General features: G+C 36.3%; 2 protein-coding genes and 1 pseudogene across 3 annotated transcripts; all 3 read left to right on the forward strand.

Annotated features, from left to right (window-relative positions):
- The first annotated feature begins 3,806 nt into the window (after positions 1 to 3,806).
- LOC126611728 (uncharacterized) lies at positions 3,807 to 6,361 on the forward strand. Its single transcript, XM_050280106.1, has 3 exons — positions 3,807 to 3,993; positions 5,180 to 6,019; positions 6,130 to 6,361. The coding sequence occupies exons 1-3, from the start codon at positions 3,807 to 3,809 to the stop codon at positions 6,156 to 6,158; spliced, it is 1,056 nt and encodes a 351-aa protein (XP_050136063.1). The 3' UTR covers positions 6,159 to 6,361.
- Positions 6,362 to 11,803: 5,442 nt separating this feature from the next.
- Positions 11,804 to 13,283, forward strand: LOC126611730 (coumaroyl-CoA:anthocyanidin 3-O-glucoside-6''-O-coumaroyltransferase 1-like; annotated as a pseudogene).
- Positions 13,284 to 19,031: 5,748 nt separating this feature from the next.
- Positions 19,032 to 20,753, forward strand: LOC126610151 (transcription factor MYB41-like). Of its 2 annotated transcripts, XM_050278134.1 has the most exons (4): positions 19,032 to 19,377; positions 19,495 to 19,624; positions 19,781 to 20,385; positions 20,515 to 20,753. In XM_050278134.1, exons 1-4 carry the CDS (start codon positions 19,245 to 19,247, stop codon positions 20,619 to 20,621), a joined length of 975 nt encoding a protein of 324 aa, XP_050134091.1. In that variant the 5' UTR covers positions 19,032 to 19,244; the 3' UTR covers positions 20,622 to 20,753. The 2 variants fall into 2 exon arrangements, with proteins under 2 accessions (XP_050134091.1, XP_050134089.1); XM_050278132.1 differs by having other exon boundaries at positions 19,781 to 20,753.
- The last annotated feature ends 3,000 nt before the right edge of the window (positions 20,754 to 23,753 follow it).

The raw sequence follows: 23,753 nt of genomic DNA on the forward strand, positions 1-23,753 counted from the left end.
GCCCGACCATTGCCTAATATCTTTTAGAACCTTGTTTGTCACTATCTCCATCTGCTCAAACCATCTAATTGACTTGTTACCAGTACGAGTGGCACATAGTGTTTGTTTAGAACCTCTTAATTAGCTAAATGGAGGCAAACATGACGCGTCAAATAAAAAAAACAAAAGAAAACTAATGAAAATGACTTAAAAACTTTGAGTTTTAACGATAAGGATAAAATAAAGAGTAAAGTGAATATTACTAGGATTAACTTTTTAGCGTAAAAATATGATTATTCGTTAAAATAAACAGTAGCAAGAACTTTTCGTTAAAGTTTTAAAAAAAAAAACAAAGATAAATGTACTCAAGCAGAAAATCAGCGCACTGTGAAGGCGAACGTTGATGAAGGTTGGTGCCAACCAACTTGGTGAAGCTGAAGGAGTTGATCCCACCGCACTGGTGGAATCAAATCAGACATAATGAGGAAGCAATTAACAACGCATTACCTTAACCACGTTTAATATCTGCAATCCAAGCCCTCCATCCTTGACTCTGAAAGCACTCCCATTCCACAAATGAAGTTTGAAACGCATTAAACATACGTGACCTTAAATATATGGTATATACTAGCCTCCATGGACGCACTTACGTACGTGCAAAATGTATTTTTTGAATCACAATATGCTACGCGTGATTTACATGTTTTAAATGTATTTATTAATGTAGATGGAAATGAATAATAAATACATTTAATAAAAGAGGTATTTAACTAATCAAAACAACTGAGTACATATTAATAAAAGCAGTCTTTCAATTTCCACCTACATTATATTGAATTTACATTAAGATTAGAAAATAATATTTAATAAACAACTGATTGTTAGCCCATTATGAGGCTAAGTCTACTCTCTCCCCTTAGTGTAGATAACATCGTTTGTTAAAAAAAAAAGATCATTTGACAACTAATTGAATCGCATTATTATGTGCGTGCAAGAAACTTTTTATAACCAGTACTACACACCTCTTAGGTGTTTAAAATTTGAGAAATAATAATTAATAAACAACTGCGTGCAAAAGACATTTTTTGAATCACAGCATATTACGCGCGACTTATACATTTTAAATGTATTTATATGCGTGAATTGCTTCAATATTTTTTTATTTTGTTTTTTTCTTTTTTTTTATCACTAGCGCTACGCACCTCTTAAGATGTTTTGAACACAACATTCATGATTTTTCTTATTTTTATTATATTTTTCTTCCCCTTCACGTGGGCACCGTCAACTTTGTCATTTGTTTATTCTTTTCTCTTCCCTTTTATTTTTTTTATTTTTTTCTCTCTTCCCACTTATATTTATATTATTTTGGGCTGGTTTTGGATTTTTTTGGCTGAGGGGCATTTTGGTCCAATTATTTTTGTCGAAGCCGATGACACAAAATCCCACTGTTCACTACCTCTCGCTTTATATATAGATTTGTACCAACCTATCCACTTCCATAATTTGATTGTCATTTGATTCCCATGAGTCACAAATATAAAGAAAATACTTCGGTACTCACCGGAGTGTACCCAATTTACTCACTCTCTTAAGTGGCCTAATAAAAAATAAACATGTGTCATTTTAAAACAACTTGATATGTAGACTATTCCTAGAACAAAACATCCTTAACCACACAACCAAACATCTGACTCCGTCCAATTTTCTCATCCCTCTGCTGCTCTCATCTCCCATGAATGTTCATCTTCACTCAACACAATTTCACCATCGTTCATTTTTCCGAAGAGGGTGTAATTAATTTGAGTTCGACCCATTCTAAACTATGCATCTATTAAAAGGAAAACCCCTTTAATTCCAATATGAATAAATCGTAACTTGGGAATTTGTGTGTTTATTTGATTTTTGCGACTGCACCTAGGTCAAACCCTACATTGTCTATGTACCCTCATTGAGGGATCAAGTCACTCATAGTTCCTTATGTATTTGTTGGGGTTTGATGCCTTGTGCAATTTCAGCTTATGCAGGCAACGAGCATTTGATACCTTATGCAGTTTTAGCTCATGCGGGCGAGGACTTTGAGCCATTGGAGCATTTGTTGCCTTATGCAATTTTAGCTCGTGCGGGCGAGGACTTTAAGCCATTGGAGCAAAACGCAGCTTCGTGCCATTTGAGACTTGATACGGCTTCATGCCATTTGAGATTTTCCTTTGGCTTCGTGCCATTTGAGACTTGTCGCGGCTTAATGTCATTTGAATTTGGAGCGGCTTCATGCCATTTGTATTTAATGCAACTTTGTACCATTTAGATTTGATGCAGCTTTGTGTCATTTGAAACTTATCGTGGCTTCGTTCTATTTGAAATTTTGACGCGGAATAAATCCACTAATTTGAGATGATAAACCCACCGAGCTTTGTGCTTTGAGATGGTTCACATCACGACATTTGAAGTGACGCTTATCCACCAATTTGATGCCGACATTGTCTTCATAATGTTGACATTGTCTTTATATTTCTTTTCATTTTAATACACACCGTCCCCTCTCCATTTAATACTTGGCCCAAATTCAAATTCATGCGGTTAGTCATTTATAAAGCCCATATAAATTTGGATGGGGAGTTATAGCTTTCTTTAGATTGCCACGTGAGTGACTTTCCCATTGTCAAGGAAAGAAGACCACATCAACATTTTTAAATTCTACTTTTGATGTAACAAAAGCCTCTTTTGTATTTTTGGCTGGAACTCTTCTTATCTTCCTTTTAAGTTTTAAACTCTTTTTTTTCTTGCACAAAACCCCACTTTAACGGAGAAGAGACAATCATGATTCATGAGTGATGATTTATCAGATGTTCCTGTTAGAGTAATTGAATCACGTTTACAAGGAACAAATGATGCAGACGGCCAGGAAAGATGCACGGCTGCTTGCTTAGTGTAATTATCCCCCTTGCTTCAGACTTTGCCTTCCACTCATTTTGTTCATTGCTCTCACTAGCTCGTCATCTCTCTACCTGCATATTTTGTTAGGCTGAAAACTTATCTCTTTCATTTTTCTTGCATGATTTCTCTTTCCACCATAGGCTTTTCTTCTTGTAGAGTTTGTAATCACTTGGTCAAAGTAAGAACAAAAGTATGGTCCACCTTTCCTTTATGATTATAGGTCTTACACAAATATTTTTCTCAAACATAGCTACACCACCTTTCAAACATAGCTGATGCGCCTTTGACAACACACCTCCGAGCATCGTCCTTGCATAATTGTTGTCTTGCGTTGTAGCAATCACCAAGTCACAAATGGCTGCTGTCTTTTCTTTTTTGTCATGCTCTTGGACTGCGAAGGGGGCGTGCCTTCAACTTCGGCGCCCAACAGCGTCATGGAATTCCCAGACTCCACGAAGCGTGGCCATGTTGCGATGGGAGGTGTGGAAGGACTCGTGGCAGTTAGTTGGGGCTAGGTTGTGGTAGAGATGGAGGACCACAAACGGCTTCCTTCTCGGGACGGAGCATGGACGATGAATAGCATCGATCACTTAGATTTGATTGGAACTTCCGGGGTGGTTTAGACCACCCCGAAGAAATTCATGGGACTAACAGCAGGGACAAGAGGCGCCTCGGACTGCTCATTTTTCTTCTCGGTATAGAAGAACTTGCTGGGCAGAGGGAGGAGGACTGCAGCATCGTTGCAACATCCTTTTGGGCTTCCATTTAACGTCGGCGACGATGCTGCAATGTCTCCATTAGTGTTGTTAAAGTGTTAGTGATCGACGACTTGAATTTGTAGCGTGGATGTCGATGGTTGGCAGGATGAACTTGCTAGTCAGAGAAGTCACAACATGGTCGCTGTTGGTGGCAGAGGCGATGGTTTCTTTGCTGTTGTTGGCGGAGAAGACGGCAAATATCTTCAATGGTGGAGAAGAAGAATGAGTATTCCGTGGCTGGAAGAGTTGACAGCGACAAGGATGGAGAAGGTGGCAAATGTCTCCATTGGTGGAGAGGAGGAAAGAGCAAGCCCAATGACAGGTTTGGGGGGTCGATGTGAATTGTGTAAGTTTGTGAGTGTCAAGGAGAACGACTTCTGTTTCTCACTCTAACCCATGTTTCAGTTATGGGTTATCACGTGGAGAAGATTAAGCTATTACTTGGCTGAGATTAAGAGTCCTAATATGCAACTATTATTGGTAAACCTTATCACGTTTTGACAAAGAATTCAACAGCAAGTAGGACTATTGTGAAACCCTAATAATATCCGGGTATCAGTTGATAGGCCTGATATCAAGGATGATTGGCTATATATTAGGAGGTCCCTGCACTCACAGTATTCCTTCCATTACGTGCGAACCCTATTCTAGCAGGAACTTTAGGCTGCTGAGTGTAGAAGATCTCTTTTCATCCTTCTGCAGAAATGTCGAGCTCTTCCTCAGGTAAGCACTCACTTCTCTCATGTATGCATGTTCATATATGTATGTGGTTCTATACATGCAGTCAGTTATACTCTTACATGTGGTATCAGAGCAATCACTGTCATGTTTAGAATCCTTACGCAAGACCCTGATTAAACAAGTTGTGATCCTGATAAAAGTCTTCCGCATATTGAAACTGATGTTTTATTGATGATTATCATTGTATGTTAGTCTATTCAACTCGCATCCATGTTTCACTTATACATAGACGCACACATAAACATATATATATATATATATATATATATATATATATATGTATGTATGTATGTTCTGCAAAGTTTATTCCTCAGAAAATGAAGAAGAATCTCCGGTACTTGAAGAACTAAAGGTTACTATCACTAATGACTTTACATACAAACCATTTTGTGAATCATGATCAATTTCGACTCAAAAGTGTTTGAATCATGTATTCTAGTATCTGTTCATGCTGAACATAATGATTAAACTGATGGTGAATATATTTTGAGATAATTCTAAAGAATTCTTGTATTCAGTCATGTTTAATTGGTGTATAAGTGAAATGCACAATCATGATCCAAGCAATTTTATCTGCTCAAAAGTGTTAAAATTGCCTAGCGAATGTGAAACCTTGTATTTCAATTGTGCAAATCCTAATATAATCAGTTTTCGATCTAAAGATGTGACTGGTATTATATGTTTTACGATGCCATTAATTGTTCATATTTTGGACTCTTAATGATGAGCTTATGAGAACAAGTAACATATAATTATGGTTGATGCAGCCATGACTTCTCTCAACTTTTCTAACATTGAAACCCTAACGGGTTCCAATTACAAGAAATGGAAAGAGGACTTGGAGATAGCCCTTGGCATGATGGATTTTGACTTGGCTCTAAGGGAGGACAAGCCTGCTGCACTGACTGTTGAAAGCACAGCAGAACAAAAGTCGAAGTCTGCTCAATGGGAGAAGGCAAACAGGATGGCCCTTATGATTATGAGAAGGTCCATGACAAGCAGCGTGAAAGGTGGCATTCCAAAGAGTGACAGTGCAAAAACATTCTTTGACGCCATAGGGAACAAGTTCAAGGAATCTGAAAAGGCTGAAACTGGAAATTTTCTCACGAAATTGACATCCATGAAGTTCGACGGTGTTGGGAGTGTGAGAGAACACATTCTAAAAATGTCAGACATCGCACAAAAGCTGAAAGAACTGGAGCATCCATTGACAGACCAGTTTTTGGTGCATATGGCACTGAATTCCTTGCCTGCACAGTATGGCCAGCTAAAGGTGTCGTACAACACTCAGAAAGCAACCTGGGATATTGATGACTTAATTTCCATGTGTGCACAGGAAGAGTTGAGGCTGTCAACTGATAAAATTGAGACTGTGAACTTTGTTCACAATGCAAAGGGCAAACATGTGGCTGTTGATCAGTCATCTATGACTGCTGGTAAGCAGAAGAAAAATTCAACCTTTTCTTCTTTTAAAAATACTAACCCTCTTAAACGATCTCAAAAATTTAAAGTCACAACTGAAGCTCTTAAGCCTTGTTATTTCTGCAAAGAAGTCGGCCATCTAAGGAAAGATTGCACTGGTTTTAAAAACTGGCTGGTTAAGAAAGGTAATGAAATAAATGTTTTTGTTTGTTTCGAGTCCAACTTGATTTATGTTCCTCCTTTTAGTTGGTGGTTTGATACTGGCTGTTCAATTCACATTACGAATACCTTGCAGGGCTTCTCAAAACTAAAGGAGAAAAATAATGAGATTTACAATGTTTTCGTTGGGAATGGGAGCAAGGTAGCAGTCGAGTCCATTGGCAGTGTTTCATTAAAGCTTTCTTCTGGTTTCATTTTATTTTTAAGTCCAGTACTCTATGTACCTTCTATGAGAAGGAATTTGATTTCAGCTTCTAAGTTAGTCAAATCAGGTTATACTTTTGTTGGTGACAATGAAAGTGTAAGACTTTTTCATTCAAATAAATTGGATACCTTGCTCGGATATGCTTCTCTTCAAGTTGATATGTGGCAGCTTCAATGTGATTATTTACATGAATGTTTTACTGTCTGTCACATTGGTTCCAAAAGATTATTTCAAAGTGATGATTCTCCCACTCTTTGGCATAAAAGACTCGGTCACATATCCAAAGAAAGACTTGTGATTTTATCAAAACAAAATCTTATACCAAAACTTGATTATGGAAGTTTACCTACTTGTATCGACTGTTTTAAAGGGAAAATGACCAATACCAGAAAATTAGGATCCACAAGAAGTAACCAGCTTTTAGAAATAATACACACCGATGTTTGTGGCCCTTTCCCAAATAAAACCATATGTGGTAACTCATATTTTGTCACCTTCATTGACGATTTTTCAAGATACTGTTATATTTTTCTCATAGCTGAAAAGTCTTCTGTTCTTGACTGTTTTAAAATATATAAACATGAGGTTGAAAAACAACTTGAGAAGAATATTAAAATTGTGAGATCGGATAGGGGTGGTGAGTATTTTGGCAGGTTTACAGAGACTGGACAACACAAGGGAGCCTTTGCACAATATCTTGAAGCATCAGGAATCGTTGCACAGTATACTACTCCAGGCACTCCGCATCAAAACGGCGTGGCAGAACGGAAAAATAGGACTCTGAAAGACATGGTTCGATCCATGTTTTCAAGGTCCAAACTTCCAATTTTTCTCTGGGGAGAAGCACTCAAAACAACCAACTATACACTGAATAGGGTCTCAAGCAAATCTGTCCAAGTTGTACCCTTCGAAGCTTGGACAGGTAGGAAGCCAAGCTTCAACCATTTCCATGTCTGGGGATGTAGGGCTGAGGCTCGGTTTTACAACCCTCAAGAAAGAAAATTAGATCCTCGAACTGTAAGTTGCAGATTCATTGGCTATGCTGAGAAGTCTAAAGGCTTCAAATTCTATTGTTCGGATTCCCACACTAGAATACAAGAAACCAACAATGCAAAGTTCATTGAGGATTTAGAAGAAGGTATTGTGCAACATAACAACACATATTTTGAAGAGATTGGAGATGATTGTGATCAAGCTTCAGCAACCATGCATGCACCGTTGCTTGTTGACCAAGGAAGCTTGTATTCCCTTCCAGTTGTTCTTCCAAATGCTCAATCACAAGATACCACGTTCATTCCAGAACCTGCCCAGCCACCGGTGGACAATTATGATACTGAACAACCAGTGCCTGAGTAACAAATTCCTGACCCCGATGTTGATCAGTCTCTACATCAAGTGCAGCTGCCCTTAAGACAGTCTAATAGGCAAAGAAAGCCTGTGATTCTCCCAGATTTTGTCTATTTACAAGAGACTGAATACAACATTGGCGATGAAGACGATCCCATCACATTTCATCAAGCTGTCAACAGCTCAAAAGCAGAATTATGGCAGGCTGCAATGGCTGAAGAACTTGCAGCTATGGAAAAGAATAAAGTTTGGACGTTGGTGCCACTTCCATGCAATGCCAAACCCATTGGGTGCAAGTGGGTTTTCAAAACCAAAAGAAATGCAGTGGGAAAGGTTGAACGACATAAAGCTAGGCTCGTAGCTAAGGGTTTTACACAAAGAGAAGGCATTGACTATAATGAAACCTTCTCTCCAGTTTCATCCAAAGACTCTCTAAGGGTGATTATGGCCTTAACTGCTCATTTCAACCTGGAATTACATCAAATGGATGTAAAGTCCGCATTTCTTAATGGAGATTTGTTCGAAGAAATAGTAATGGTTCAACCACCAGGTTTTGTGGAGGAAGGGAAGGAGTCCATGGTCTGCAGGCTCAACAAATCTATCTATGGCTTAAAACAATCATCCAGGCAATGGTACATTAAGTTTGATCAAGTTGTTGCTGCTTTTGGTTTTGAAGAAAACAAAATTGATGACTGTATATACCTCAAGGTCAGTGGCTCGAAATTTATATTCTTGGTACTATATGTTGACGATATTCTATTAGCTAGCTCCGATTCAAATCTTCTACACACAACCAAAGGCATGTTGACTGAGAGTTTTGATATGAAAGATCTTGGTGAGGCACATTTTGTTCTTGGTATTGAAATAGAGAGAGATAGATCCAAGAGAATGCTAAGATTATCACAGAAGACTTATATTGACAGAATCTTGAAAAGATTTAATATGGAGAAATGCGCAGGTGGCGAGCTTCCAATTGCAAAAGGGGATAAGCTAAGCACTGATCAATGTCCCAAAAATGATCTTGAAAAGAATGAGATGAAGGATAAGCCTTATGCTTCACTTGTTGGCAGCATCATGTATGCCCAAGTTTGCACTAGGCCTGATCTGGGATTTGCAGTCAGTGTCCTAGGGCGTTTTCAATCTAACCCTGGGAATACTCACTGGACTGCAGCTAAGAAAGTACTAAGGTATTTAAAGAAAACTAGAAACCTGACACTAGTGTATCGACAAGTTGAACAGTTAAAAATGGTTGCATACTCGGATTCAGACTTAGCTGGCTGTGTGGATGAAAGAAAATCTACAAGTGGGTATGTTTTTCTTCTTGCTGATGGTGCCATCTCGTGGAAAAGTTCCAAGCAAAAGGTGATTGCTTCCTCAACTATGGAGGCAGAGTTTATTGGTTGTTATACTGCCACCAAACAAGCAATCTGGTTGAGGAACTTTATTATGGGACTAAAGGTTGTGGACTCGATAGAAAGACCTATCACTATTTTTTGTGACAACAAGGCTGCAGTCTTCTTTTCCAGAAATAACAAGAGATCCATTGCTTGCAGACTAATGGATATTAAGTACTTGCGTGTAAGAGATGAAGTCAGAAAAGGGCTGATCAACATAGTTCATATAGGAACTAATGCCATGATAGCTGATCCAATGACTAAAGGCTTACCAGTGGGAGTGTTCAAGAAACATGTTCACAACATGGGTATGCGAGAAGATTTTGATTCTGTTGATGAGTGGGAGTAATATATTCCACTTGGTTCTGTTAATAAGTGGAAGTAGTAACTCACTCATTGTTTCGTTATGTTTCTTGCTAATTGGATGTTTTCATGATGTTTTATGCTCATAACTATCTTATTGAAATTATATGAGCCATGTGTTAGCACGCGGCTCGGTTCAGGAGTTGAATTTTGTTTATCAACCTGAAGTATTTTGAATTTTGTCAAACAACACAGTGCTCATAGTTTGAATGCTTGTGACGATAAAACGCACATGTAGAAGGAATTACATACTGTGTTTATGGTTCAGTATTTAAAGCTATGAGTGACAGGTTGTTAAAGGTAAACTTGCAGTTACTATGGACTAGTGATCACCTTAATCTCGATCAAAGTAATGTCGTTCTTCTTGGACACTCAAGTGGGAGAATGTAAGTTTGTGAGTGTCAAGGAGAACGACTTCTGTTTCTCACTCTAACCTATGTTTCGGTTATGGGTTATCACGTGGAGAAGATTAAGCTATTACTTGGCTGAGATTAAGAGTCCTAATATGCAACTATTATTGGTAAACCTTATCACGTTTTGACAAAGAATTCAACAGCAAGTAGGACTATTGTGAAACCCTAATAATATCCGGGTATCAGTTGATAGGCCTGATATCAAGGATGATTAGCTATATATTAGGAGGTCCATGCACTCACAGTATTCCTTCCATTACGTGCGAACCCTATTCTAGCAAGAACTTTAGGCTGCTGAGTGTAGAAGATCTCTTTTCATCATTCTGCAGAAATGTCGAGCTCTTCCTCAGGTAAGCACTCACTTCTCTCATGTATGCATGTTCATATATGTATGTGGTTCTATACATGCAGTCAGTTATACTCTTACAAATTGGTGGTGCATGTTTCCACCACCAACTTCTTTGCTTAGGTCAAACAAGAAGAAGAGGAAACCTCCTCTTTTTTTTTTTTTTTTTTTGCAAAAGACGACAGGAACTTCCCAATAAAAATCAAGTATCCATTATAAAAATGTAATACCTTTTTAAGCTTTCTTCTCTTTCTTTGGCTTCTTGTTGATGTTCATTTTCTCTTTCTTTTGCTGCTTGTCTTCTTTTTTTGTCGATTTCTTCTCCGTGTGCTTCTCAATTTCTGCAGCGTTTTCTGGTTACTCTTCCCCCTTCCACTCTCCGTGTGCCTTCCCCCTTTTATAGACACAAGGAGTAGTTTCATTAACTTCTTCTATTTTTTGTAACATGTTCTACTTTCCCGGGGTGTGGGGAAGTTGAGGAAGGCTATCACTTTACTGCGTTGAGAACGTGAGAGCTTAGGAGAGTTCTGGATAGACAAGAACTCTATTTTTGTGGTTTGTGGACTGTTTCTGTCCTTTTATATATATATATATATATATATATCAACCTTATTTCTAGTCGGTCCACGTTTTGGACTGCTATTTTTTTTTTAATAAAGTGTCCCCATTTTTATAAAACTTGCTAATATATTTTCTCTATGAAAATATATGGCTCAACACCTCCAATCGTCGACTTCATCTCCGCTCCTTTCTCCAACCGTTAGCCCTACTCTTCCAACTGTCAACAAAAAAGACACACCTCCACTCTATCCATCCCTCCTCCGTCAATCTGAACTCCATGCTCTTCGATCAGCAAGTGATTTCGATTTGACCATAAAAAAAGCAAGTGAATTGGACAAAAAAAAAAAAAAAATTAGTCAACCTATAACAGACGGAGAACCTTTGATGACAAAGGATAAGAGACATGGGTGGTTGGGAAGACGGAGAACCTTTGGTGGATCTGCCATGGTATCAACAAAGGTGAAGTAAGAAGGCATGGAGATGGTTGCCGGAGAAGGAGAAGGAATGGGCTGGGCAAGGAAAGAAGATGGAGAAGAAGAGAGGTGTTTGGTCTCGGGTACAAAATGTGTTTGGTTACAGAGATAGAAAAATATTAGAAGAGAGTTAAAATGCTAGGTGTTTTAAATTTATTGGGCCATGTAGGATGGTTAGTAAATTAGGTACTCCCTGAAGGGAAAAGGATCTAGCGAGGATTCTTTTCCTAGGAATCCTAGGGATCATGTGATCATGTCTGTTCATCGTACATTGTGTGGTCAATTTTGGTTAAGTACTATTTATATTTAAATTTTAAATGATTTTTTATCGCACGATGTACGATGAACAGACACGATCACGAGATTCTTAGGATTCCCAAGAAAAGGATTCCGCGATGATCCTTTTCCCTCCCTAGAGAGTACCCAAGTAGTATCCCAAATGTAAAATCAAGAGTTTGAAAGGCATTAAACATAAGTGACCTTAAATATAGGGTATATATTTGTACCAACCTATCCACTTCCATAATCTGACTGTCATTTGATTCCCATGACACAATATGAAATCAAGAATTTATGCAATTCATGTTATCTTGGCAAGATGAAATTTGTGTTTATAAATATTTCAACTCTTTTTTTTTTTTTTGGGTGAACAATAACTCTTTATTACTTTGATTTGTAGTATTGTTTCCTAAGCTAGTCTAATGGCTTGCACATTTAAGGTCTTAGAGCAACGCAAGGTCTCTCCACCAAAAGATTCAGTTCCTACAACCTCTCTTCCCCTCATATTTTTGGACATACCTTGGCTTGGCTTGCTACAACCTGTCCAACGCCTCTACTTCTATGAATCCCCCCACCTATCTCACCATTTCATACAAATTCTCCTTCCATCACTTAAACACTCTCTCTCCCTCACTCTCCAGCACTTCTTCCCGCTCTCTGGAAACCTCACTTGTCCCCCTCCTCCCCCCATGCCTTACACCCACTACACCGCCAACGAGTCTTCTGTCAAATTCACCATTGTTGAGTCCACTGCCAACTTCGCCCATCTTATAGGCAACCACCTAAGACATATCCAAGAATTCCATCACCTTGTTCCCCATTTGCCCAATTTTAATAATTTGGACTCTTATTCCAATTCCAATGACACAACCACATTTGTACTTCCTATTCTTGCATTACAAGCAACAATTTCCCCAAACTCTGGCTTATGCATTTCCATAGCGTATCGCCACGTTGTGGATGGACGGACTGCTAATCATTTCATGAAATGTTGGGCTTCCGTTTATAAGTCAGGAGGAGACTTATCTTGTATACATGAATCACCTCCTATCTATGATAGAGATTTGATCAGAACCCCAAAAGATTATGAGCCGATTTTGTTCAATCAATACATCGGTTTGAGATCAACATGGAAAAATCATGACAAGGGCAAGCCTTCTTCCATTTTCGTAGACAATTTTCGTGCAACATTTGTACTAGGAAGAGAAAATATTCAAGCCCTGAAACAGTTTGTGTTGACTTAAATGCAAGAATTACAATGAACCAACCCCAAAGCGGTTGACAAAATTTGTAGTCACATGTGGTTTTGTGTGGGTGTGCTTGATGAAGGCACTAGATGGTAGAGAAACAGCGGTGACTTCAATGAAGGGTGATGACCTCTTACGCATAAGGTTTGCAGCAGATATCCGAAGCCTCTTTCAAAGTCCAGTGCCCATCACCTATTTCGGAAACTGCTTGTCAGCATGTTATGTGGCAGAGAAAGAGCGAGAGATAGTGGCGAGTATGGGATTGTTAAGGCCGTGAAGGCCTTGGAGGGTGCAATTTTTGAGCTGAAAAATGGAGATCTTGAGGGTTAAAGAGGATGGTTCCGTCTCGAGGGAAGTTAGTTGTAGCAGAAAGTGGTGTAGCCATTGCTAGATCGCCAACGTTGGGAGTTTATGGGACTGATTTTGGATGGGGAAGAGCAAAGAAAGTGGAGGTGGTTCACTTTGTTAATTCAACAGTTTTTTCTCTTGCAGAGAGTGGAGATGAGGAGGAGGACGGCATTGAGGTTGGCTTGGCGCTACCAAGGGCTACAATGGATGCATTTACTTCTTTGTTTGAACAAGGTCTGCGAATTTTCCGCTAAAATATGGATACTTTAATTTCATTTACATTTGAGATAAATTTTAGTGTGTGACAGAGGTACAAAAAAATAATCAGTCATGCAATATTTCTTGGGGGCATTTGAGCATGATCCTTTTGGATCATCTCCTTGAATGGAGTGTGGTTCTGGGTTTTGCTTTCTTAGGATTTTTATATGTATGGGGGCTTGGGCGCTGTTATGGTGCTGTCGTTAGTGCCTCATGGTGGTTGATGCGACGAACTTCATAGCAGTGGCTGTTAGGATAAGGGTTTTTATGCCTCTTTGTTGGGCTTAATGTTTAGGGTCATTGCCTTATGTTTCTAGTCTGGTTTGTTATTTGATAGGCCTATTTGTGGGTTCTATGCTTCTATGACTATTTTAGCACCTCTGGATTCCTATTTTGTGGACCTTAATATGCTTGAATTGAGGCTTGTTTCTGATGCGTCTTGTCTCTGCATGTTCTTAATGAAATATATTGAAAAAATTGGCTAAAATGATTATAATTTAACTCTCAATTTTTGTTGACCAATATTAAATATTGACGTAGCATGAAGCTAAAGGATTACAAGCGTAATTCTTTGAAGAGAAAAATTCTGGAGTCCACCCAGTTTTTGAGATAAATCTCAAAAAGTTTGTTTGGTTAATGATTGAAAGATGAATTACATTGGGAGCCAATCGACTTAAAAAGACATAAGCACAACACTGGGGAAGCTCATGAGCCTTAGGAAATTAAACAACATGAATTTAGACGAAAATTAAAAAGTCCGAAATTTATTGCAAACTTTATTTTGTAGTTTTAGAAGTCTAAAACTTTGGATGGCCTTAAACAAAGGGGACCCAGTATAATCATGAGTCTTGTTCTGCTCGCAATTCTCTTAAAGAACGAGCGCCCAATTCTGACACAAAAATATTTCTTGCAGCCTTTTCTATCACCATATTGATTGAATTCAATATTTTCCAACTTCAATTTTTTTCCAAAATTTGAAACATTTTATTTTCTTTATATTTCTCCATCATATTTGACCCATATCTTGTCTTACATCTGATTCCTCCACTTGAAATGATCTTGATAGCAATAGACTACAACTCCCTTGTAAAGCAAATAAATTCTTCAACTCGAGAAACCCCAACTTTCAGTGTACTTAGGTGAAATAATCACAAAATTAATTCCATAAACAAGATTAAAATATGCCAATCAATAATCAAAATATTTTTCCTTCCCCAATGTTCTTGTTTGGTCAACAATGGAATTTAACTCCAATTTATTAGATTGTTGATTCTTCATAGCCATAAACATTTAGAATCACCCATACCTTGAATTTCTTGAGTCTCCACTTGTTGAGTTGTCATGTTTTGGGAGATCTCCTACAACAAGATTCTCAACAAGCCAAATTACTTGTTTTTTTTCTTCCACCTTGATCTCCACCATTTCTTGGTGTGATGAAATATCAGTCTCCATCATTTTAGTTTCTTTTCTAATGATCGCTTGACCCATCATTTCTAAATACAATTTATAGAAATCGAGAAAGAATTATTTAACCCTTAGTTATTTCAACCAATGCCAAGTTTTGATAGAATTTTTACCTAGTTGTTGCCTAGCCCCTTGTATTTGATCCCACCATAACCGCACATCACCATCTAAACAAGAAGCAACCATTTTCACCATCCTCCTTTCCGGAATTTGTTGTGTCTTGAAAGACCCACAAGAGAAAATCTTCAATGGAATCACTTCCCAGGAAAATAGAATTACCTTCAACATCAATAGATGATGTCAGTTGTGGGCGAATCTCATACCGTGTTCATCTTCAATATTTCGTACTCCCTTACAAACAACGTTGCTTGTATATGGTCCGATATCCTAGTGGATAGGATGTTGAGTTTATACTCATGCGTCTCGGATTTGAAACTTCCCCTCTCCTAAATTAATGTAATAGGCTCGAACCCTCCCCCTCCCCTTAATAATAGTAAATTAAACATAAAAAAAATGTCGCTTAGGGTGTTGCTGCTCCCACGATTGATTGCCAATTGATGCAGAACGAGTAGAGGGATCCGAAATTTATTCCAAGCTGACTTGTTATACGCCCAATTCTAACACCAGAATATTTTTTGTCCTCATATCGATTGAACCCAGTATTTTCCCACTTTAATTCTTCTTTTCCAGAAATTGAAACATTTTAATTATTTTTTTGTCGGCATTGACCTATATCTTGTCCTACATTAATTACCGGTGACATAACAATCAAGTATTCACTACACGATTTGATATTGAAAGTATGTGAAAACCAAATAATTTCATTGAGACTTGTAAAATAATCATTTTGACCAATTTCTGCAATATTTCCGACAAAAAAGGCTTCAGATGCTAAATGCATAATAAAATACTAAATCTTTGTTCTCTAATATTTGAGCTTAACTAATATTGTTTGTTCAAAAAAAAAATATTTGAGCTTAGCTTAACCAATTATTAAGACAGAGCCTAGTGAATGAAAACAAAAAAGAGGTTGGACACAGACCAGCTTCCATTCATTCAGCATGCCACTATGGAAACCAAAAAACAAAAGAAAAAGTCGATAAAAGTGCGAGCATATTGAAGCCAATAAAAAAAGGAAGGAATTATGTGAAAGGCAATAATGAGAGATTAAAATACAATCCCATGCATCTCATACATTTTCTTAGACTATTAATAATTTGCAAGGCCCCGTATCGCATACATATTATTGTATAATACTCAGATTTTCCCTGCATGCGCACACCACTAATCCCATGCATTAATATAATCAATTATATATCTATGATGTCACTGTCCACATCATCAAAATATATTTGAAGGAACAGCACAGTGGCCAACAAAAAAAAAATTAAAAAGGTTGATCAACACCAGAACAACCACTAACTTCGATCAGTTGCGTGTAATTTTGCCATGCATTGCATACAATTTTGGTACCACAATTCTAATCCACGTGTTTACAAGTGACAACAGCTGAGGCCTCATGAGGGGGGTCAACTCTTCATGCAGATTCTCTGTATATTAATCTCTGTAATTATTCAATCCTCAAATTTGTAGTATACAACTTTAGATTTCATACTGTCATACACAACAACTACGTATAAATAATGTGCATGGATGTATAGAAAATTCAGGGATCGACCTGTGACTCTATTACGTCCACAAAACTTAGATCACATTTCTCATTTAAAAACCCTAAATCGATCATGCCCTCAGAAGATACAAGATGAGGAGAACCAGTTGATATATATTCAAAGTTTGTTGGGAATTTTGAAGGCCACACATCAACAAAAGTTAGCTATCAACGATCATACGATACAATTAATTAACTACCAAATTTGTTATAGTATAATTTACCAACCCTAGATTTGTGACAAGTAATTACCTAAACTGGTATAATGTGTACGTCTAGTATAAGGCATGCATCAAGTTCATGATCGTAAACCCTTTAAAGCAATTCTAGTGACGAAGGACGACTTGGAAAACTTTCCAGGACCACAGATATGGATTTATGATACATAGGTATGCATGATCTGGCCGAATTGATGAAATCAGTTTCGGGCACATGTCTGCGGCCATAAACGTGTGATTGAAAGCTCGATCGACCTCTAATCTAAATAAAAATTAAATTAAGTGATGGCTAACATGTATGTCTAATAGACACCAAACAGGGGACAAAGATAAAATTATGATTTGCTTAAAATTATTTTATTATGAGGCATGTACTATAATATTGTAAGGTATGAGCTGAATTGAACTAGCAGCTTCTTCTTTGAAATTCAACGGCTGATATCATATATTTGAACAAATGATCCTTATATAGTTACATACGAATATTTTAAGGGGTAGAAAAACAGCAGATCGATATTCATATTCTTCTAGATTTTCGCTTTTGGGAAGAAAGAAGAAAGATAGTGAAAACTGCAAAGCAAAGTGAAACAAGCAAGAAAGCTGCAGCAGCATTTTGACCTCTCGATGCAAAATCTTAGTAGATAAATATTATAAGATAGTATTTGACCAATTCGGGTAATGTTAGATAGAGGTGGATGGACTGTAGCACCTGATTTTCAATGACTCATTTGATTTTGCAGATGGAGAGAGAGTACCTTGCCCTTACAATGCTACTGCGCGCAGATGACAGAAACTCTACGCACAGAGGACATTTGTCAGTTTTGAGATGGCTTTGATATGGGTTGACTTTATTGTTGGAAAGTAGGAAGTATACCTTGCTATGTGGCTTCATCTTAATGGTGTGTTTTAGAATACGTTCCAGCTTGGAAAGTTAGCAACGAGGTGTAACATGTGTGAACAAAGACGACACATCATCTTCAACTCATCTTGAACTTTTAATTTCAAGACTTTATTTTCACAAATAATAAGATAACTAGAACTAAATTTATCTATATTACAAGAATTAGAGGGTTTGAAACTAAATACGGTGAGTTGAAGAGGAATACTCTATTCATTCAAATAGACCATCACTTGTGAGTTTTCAAGATTTATCATTTTTGACCAAATTTTTTTTCAATTTATGGATTTGTTGTCACCTATAGTCCGTCATATGTAAAATAGAATGTTGATATATCATCTAATTATAAGTATATTATAGCCAACAAGAGCAATACGTTTCAAATGTAGAGAAATTTTAACAATAAGTTAAAATTTCTCAAAATGAATCCAACGAGCATTTTATGTTCAAATTTCTTCTACCCGTATGATAAAAATGGCATACATATGTAGATTCCATAGAGAAATAGAGACGAAGAGATACAAATGCATGTTGGTTTTTTCGAGTATAGTGATAGGATAGTATGGACACAAATTGTTCGAATGTAGTTCTTTTTCTTTCTGTTTTCTTTGGTTAACGAAACACACAAAAAGGTTAGGTTCCAATCAATCAATCTTAAAACATGGCAAACATTACCGTATGTTCCTAAATATGTCAACATACAACTGAAATTTTGTCAATTGTTGTAGGACCAAGTAGAGAAGTTATTTTCAATTATTCATTGTAGATTCCAACCAATCAAGAAATTAACTGCACTTTTAGAAATAAATGACAATGTTTTAAAAGATGGTCAAAATATTCAATATTATCATGACAAAAAAAAAAAAAAACGCAACATCGATCAAGGGTTTCGCTTTCTTCCCTTTCATATATATAATGTATTTTAACACAACAAATAAAAATGTATTTTGATTAATTAGACATAAATAATTGTGGATCTAGGAGCTAGCATCATTGACCATGCTGATGATAGCCCGACGTAAATAAAGTTAATAAGCTTTGCCTTCCTAGCCTTCATGAGCAAGTAATCTCAGAATCAGAAAGTTGATAGAAAAGGATCAAACACTTAAAGAAACACGAAATTGCAAAAAACAGAAGGTCGATCAAGCTTTTCTTGTTGTTGATCAGCAGATCTAACAACCTTACCGTCCTATCCTTTTCATGAGCACTACTTTAACAAACTACAAGATTTGGGTTTAATGATGGAGAAAAAGATAAAAAGGTCAACCCCATAAGGCTAAAACCCAAAAGCGTAGTTTGTAGTATTATCTGCTGTGACTTCTCGGGCACAATTATATCCAAGCATGACTCTCTTAATTTACTTGGGTTCATTCTTTTTTTTTTTTTCTTTTTCTATTTATTTTTTTAACGTGGGCTTATGACATAACTAAATATTATACATATTGCATTCATATTCCCTGTACTGCAGATAAATGGACATGTGTCCTCAGGCCGGGGCCAAATCCCTTTTGACTTCAAAAATGTTTCTCAAACTTCACCCCTTTCCACTATATAAAGGCCTCATCTTTCCCTTTTGATCAGCAACTTAAACTGCTTTCTGATTCTAAAGTCACAAAGTACCCTTTTCTATCCTAGTAAGTACTTTTGGAAACTCATCCTCCACCTCCACATCAAGTTAGATAACAGAACCAACTGTACCACTGCAAATATGGGAAGAGCTCCTTGCTGTGATAAAAATGGACTCAAGAAAGGTCCATGGACAACTGAAGAAGATGCCATGCTAGTGAATTATATTCAGAAGCATGGACCTGGAAATTGGAGAAACCTTCCAAAGAATGCAGGTATACACAATGTTCATCAAACAGTTGTTTTTTTCTTTTGTTAATAATAAACAAACTGTCATCGATGAGATTTAAACTATCAGCTTAATTAATGATTTGTTGTGAAAAATTGTATAGGACTCCAGAGATGCGGGAAGAGTTGCCGCCTCAGATGGACTAACTACCTTAGACCTGATATAAAGAGAGGAAGGTTCTCCTTTGAAGAAGAAGAGACTATAATCCAACTACATAGCATCCTTGGAAACAAGTAAGCTTATGTTTAATTGAAATTTAATTAACCGTACAAATTGCTAAACAAATTGTTGAAGTATTTTAGGGTTTCTGACCTCCCAAAATCAAAATGATTTGTAATTAATAATTATATTACATCTTCTGATCAATTTTCTTTTTCCAATAATGTTAGGTGGTCAGCTATTGCTGCTCGCTTGCCAGGAAGGACAGACAATGAAATAAAAAACTACTGGAACACGCACATCCGAAAAAGGCTCCTTCGAATGGGAATTGATCCCGTGACTCATGCTCCACGCATCGATCTTCTTGATCTGTCCTCAATTCTCAGCTCATATGTGTGCAACAACCCAGCTGCTGCACTACTCAATTTGTCAAACTTGTTGAATAGTACCCATCAGCAACAACCACTTGTTAATCCAGAAATGTTAAGGCTAGCAACAAGTCTGTTATCAATCAAACAAGCAAACCCGGAAATGTGTTCCCAAAATTATAATCTCCATCAAAACCAGATTTCCAATTCTCAGGAACAAAATAATCAAGTTCTCCCACCTTTACAATCCAATGATCAGTTTCAAAATCTCATCCAAGGGGGAGACTTTTCTGCTGACATGGCAAAACATCTGATGCAACAGATCAATGTGGAAGGTTTCTCACCAAACATAACCAACTTGAGCTGCCCCCTTTCCCAAGAAAACATAGTCCCCCCGAATTTGAGTGCCGATCATCATCAAACAGCTGTCTCCCAAGCAAACTATGTGCCTTGCAGTACTACTTCTGGTAACCCTGGTCCTGATTTTCCGGAAAATTCATATTTCCAATCTTTTAACTACAACAAGAACCACGATTTCAGCTTCGATTCAGTTATGTCAACGCCTTATTCGAGCCCGACTCCTTTGAATTCATCAGGTACATACATAAACAGCAGCACAGAGGATGAGAAGGAAAGCTATTGCAGCAGCTGGTTAAAGTTTGAAATCCCAGAGAGTACTTTGGACATCAGTGATATCATGTAAAATCTCTTGGTGGTCTCGTAGGCTTAATAATCTTGTACTTTGTGTTTGTAGTTTTGTATTTTCTTGTAGTTGATGTTGTTACTGAAATTCTTTTTTCATTGTTAATTAATACTACAGTCTTTCTTTTTTGTACGTACTAATTAAAATAGCAGTTTCCTATATATAATATATATATCTTAGATATCGATCAAAAGGTAGGGCTTGCATGCGCATTAATTACTAACTAGGGTTCTTCCATGCACGACGACGAAAGTATAAGCATATATAATGTTATCATGTTCTTTGCCAAACTATAGATAATCTTTTTTTTCAAATTAATCTTATATATATATAAATGTGTACTTTTTTGAGAGTTCATCTATTATTATTGGGTACTCTTATCTTGTTAAAGCATCCCCAATGAGGGGCTCTATATGAGGTTAGAAAAGTGGTGAATATAACCCAATTTAGAGCTCCAAGGAATCTTAGCGGCTCTAAAAAAAGAATCTCTCCTAATAAGAGGCATATATCTTTCAGGCTCTATATGAGGCTATATATTTTATTATGTAGTAATTTGATTACGCGGTAAATTTATTATTGTATTAACTTCTCTAAACTTGATTTTTGGACATGTTATCTTAAATTTTAATTTATGAACTTTTTAACCTAAAAATATTCAAATTCTGACAAAGTTAGATTTCATCACTTATGCATCGTTGTAGGATCTCTTATCTCAATCTCATATGTTGGTTTGTTTATATGAAATCAGACAAAATAAGATTTCGTTTCATAACAATCATTGGTTTTGATTATCTTATCACAATCTCATATGTTGGTTTGTTTCTATGAAATCAGATAAGATAAGATAAGATAAGATAAGATTTCATTTCATAACAACTATTGGTTTATTTCTCTGATTGACACATTCTCCGAAATCAAACAAGATTTTCATTTCATAACAATCATTGGATTGGATTATCTTATCACAATTTAGTTATGTTATTTGTTTATATTTTCGGTTTAGGTCTCTAAACTACCAATGTTAAATTTCATCAAATTTTTTTATGAATTTTTCATTCTAGAAAATTAAACACGAACACAACATTTTTTCTAATCAATAACACAAAAAATAGTCGTTGTTTGTATATGTTTTTTTAATCAAACAAACAAATGAAAATAAACTCTTAAAATCCTAAACGGTTGAAAAATAAACCCTTAAAATCATTTTTTGGAATTAAAAATGGGGCTCACCCATTTCTAAACAAAAACCAAGACTAGACCCTCAATTTGGTGTGGTCCCCCTACTTTTTTATGCTACCAAGGATTGAAGTTGCTAACCCTTGTGGTGGATATAGCCCCATTTTCCGGCCCATTGAGGATGAAACTTTTCATCAGAGCTACAAATATGGTAGCCTCATGGAGGATAAAGCCCCCATTAAGGATGCTTTTAGAATATGTAATGTGGGCAGCAGGACCATCAATTACGAAGTGAAATGTATTACAGAGAATCAAATGAGAAAGCACTTTGATTTTCTTACTTTGAAGATTTCAAAATTCTCATTCACTACTATCTCCAACATCTCTACGTACAGTAGTACTGGATCCTTTATTTTTCCTTTTCTTAGTTTATGTTGATTGCCAACTTAATAAAACAAAACCCACGGTGTTTTTGTTACATTGTAAGGGAATCATGTTAGCAAATTAAAGAGAGAAATAAGCAAACTAATTGCAAACTTTGAAGTTTATATTATTGGCTAAAAGAAAGAGGAAAACTACATAGAATTGGAAAACTAGTTGATAAAATGAGTAATTATAAAGGAAGCGATCCTAACATTCCAAATCCTACAAAGAATTGGAAAACTAGTAAACAAAGAAATATATAGGGAAATTCTAACTGAACAAACAATGGCGGAGTCAGAAATTATTTGGTGGATGGGCTAAACTAAAATTATTAGTACGAAATCAAATGGTTAAATTTTTTTGTTACTTACAAAAATAAGCCTAAAAACAATCATTTGAAGTAAGAAATTTAACTATGAATAAATCAAGTTTCAACTAGATTTAACAAAGAAAACATTTAAAGTTGCAACTTATAATAGAAAGAAAAATACGTCATCAATCTTGTCATAACAACCTAACAAATAAAAAGAAAAAAAAAACCTATTCAAGTTGTGCCCTTCAATCCTCAATGGAATTGAAATCTTTTGCTATTTTATCTGAATCAATCTTTTATGGCAAGCTATTTTTCAATGTAGACAACCATTGAATCTGCTAGAAAATCACTCTCCATCTTGTTGCGAAATCTTGTTTTAATAAGATTCATTGTTGAAAAAGTTCATTCAGTAAATGCAAAAGGTATATCACTCTCTAATTTATCACCATCATCTATTTTTCTAAAGAATGAATCGATAGTTCTTAACCTCTTCATCGAACATACGTTGACCTAACAAATTGAACAACAATAACCAAGTTTATATAATAAATTATATTTCTAAAAAGGGTTTTTATATTAACACCCCACAAAATGTTGAATGCACCCCACATTAAAATTTAATATTAAATGACTTATTTACTCTACTATGCAATGACAATTTTGACCTTATTAGGTTTTAAAAAAACATAAAGATTTATAAATACATCCCAAATAACTTTTAGCGTATTATTTATCTTCTCAACTATCAAACATGTTGATTAAGAAAAATTGTTTTGACGAATGGAATACAAAATTGATGTTTCAGGAGCTTCACATGAGGTAAGACTTCATAGTTTTCATTGTTTTAGTGATTTCGATGATATCGATAATTATTTAATCTTGCGTTTGCTGCATTATTTAAACTTCTATATTCATATTCATCTTTTAGTGTTCATATGGTTAGATTCAATCCCTGAAAATAAAAAATGAGTGTTATAAGATTTGAGAAATGTGGGATGTAAAGAAAATGGGGGGTGTATGTACAAAATATAAAATGTATATTGAGAACGTGGGGTGTGGGGTATTATGGGAAAGTAAGTGGGGTGTATTAAGATAATTTTTAAGTGAAAAAGAAAATGTGGGGTATATTAAATTTATGAGGTTTATTCAACAATTTGTGGGGTGTTAATATAATTAGCCTTCTAAAAAGCCTATCAGAAAAAAAAAATATTAATTTTGAA

The sequence above is a fragment of the Malus sylvestris genome, chromosome 17 (assembly GCF_916048215.2).
Source record: "Malus sylvestris chromosome 17, drMalSylv7.2, whole genome shotgun sequence".
Lineage (NCBI taxonomy): Eukaryota > Viridiplantae > Streptophyta > Magnoliopsida > Rosales > Rosaceae > Malus > Malus sylvestris.

Excerpts from the sequence above, each read along its gene's own strand:
- LOC126610151 (XM_050278132.1), top strand. The coding sequence starts at position 19,245 with ATGGGAAGAGCTCCTTGCTGTGATAAAAATGGACTCAAGAAAGGTCCA. Across the intron at positions 19,378-19,494 it reads AAACCTTCCAAAGAATGCAG|GACTCCAGAGATGCGGGAAG; the intron begins GTATACACAATG and ends AAAATTGTATAG. Across the intron at positions 19,625-19,780 it reads CATAGCATCCTTGGAAACAA|GTGGTCAGCTATTGCTGCTC; the intron begins GTAAGCTTATGT and ends CAATAATGTTAG.
- LOC126611728 (XM_050280106.1), top strand. The coding sequence starts at position 3,807 with ATGGTCGCTGTTGGTGGCAGAGGCGATGGTTTCTTTGCTGTTGTTGGC. Across the intron at positions 3,994-5,179 it reads AAGAGCAAGCCCAATGACAG|CCATGACTTCTCTCAACTTT; the intron begins GTTTGGGGGGTC and ends TGGTTGATGCAG. Across the intron at positions 6,020-6,129 it reads AAACTGGCTGGTTAAGAAAG|GGCTTCTCAAAACTAAAGGA; the intron begins GTAATGAAATAA and ends AATACCTTGCAG.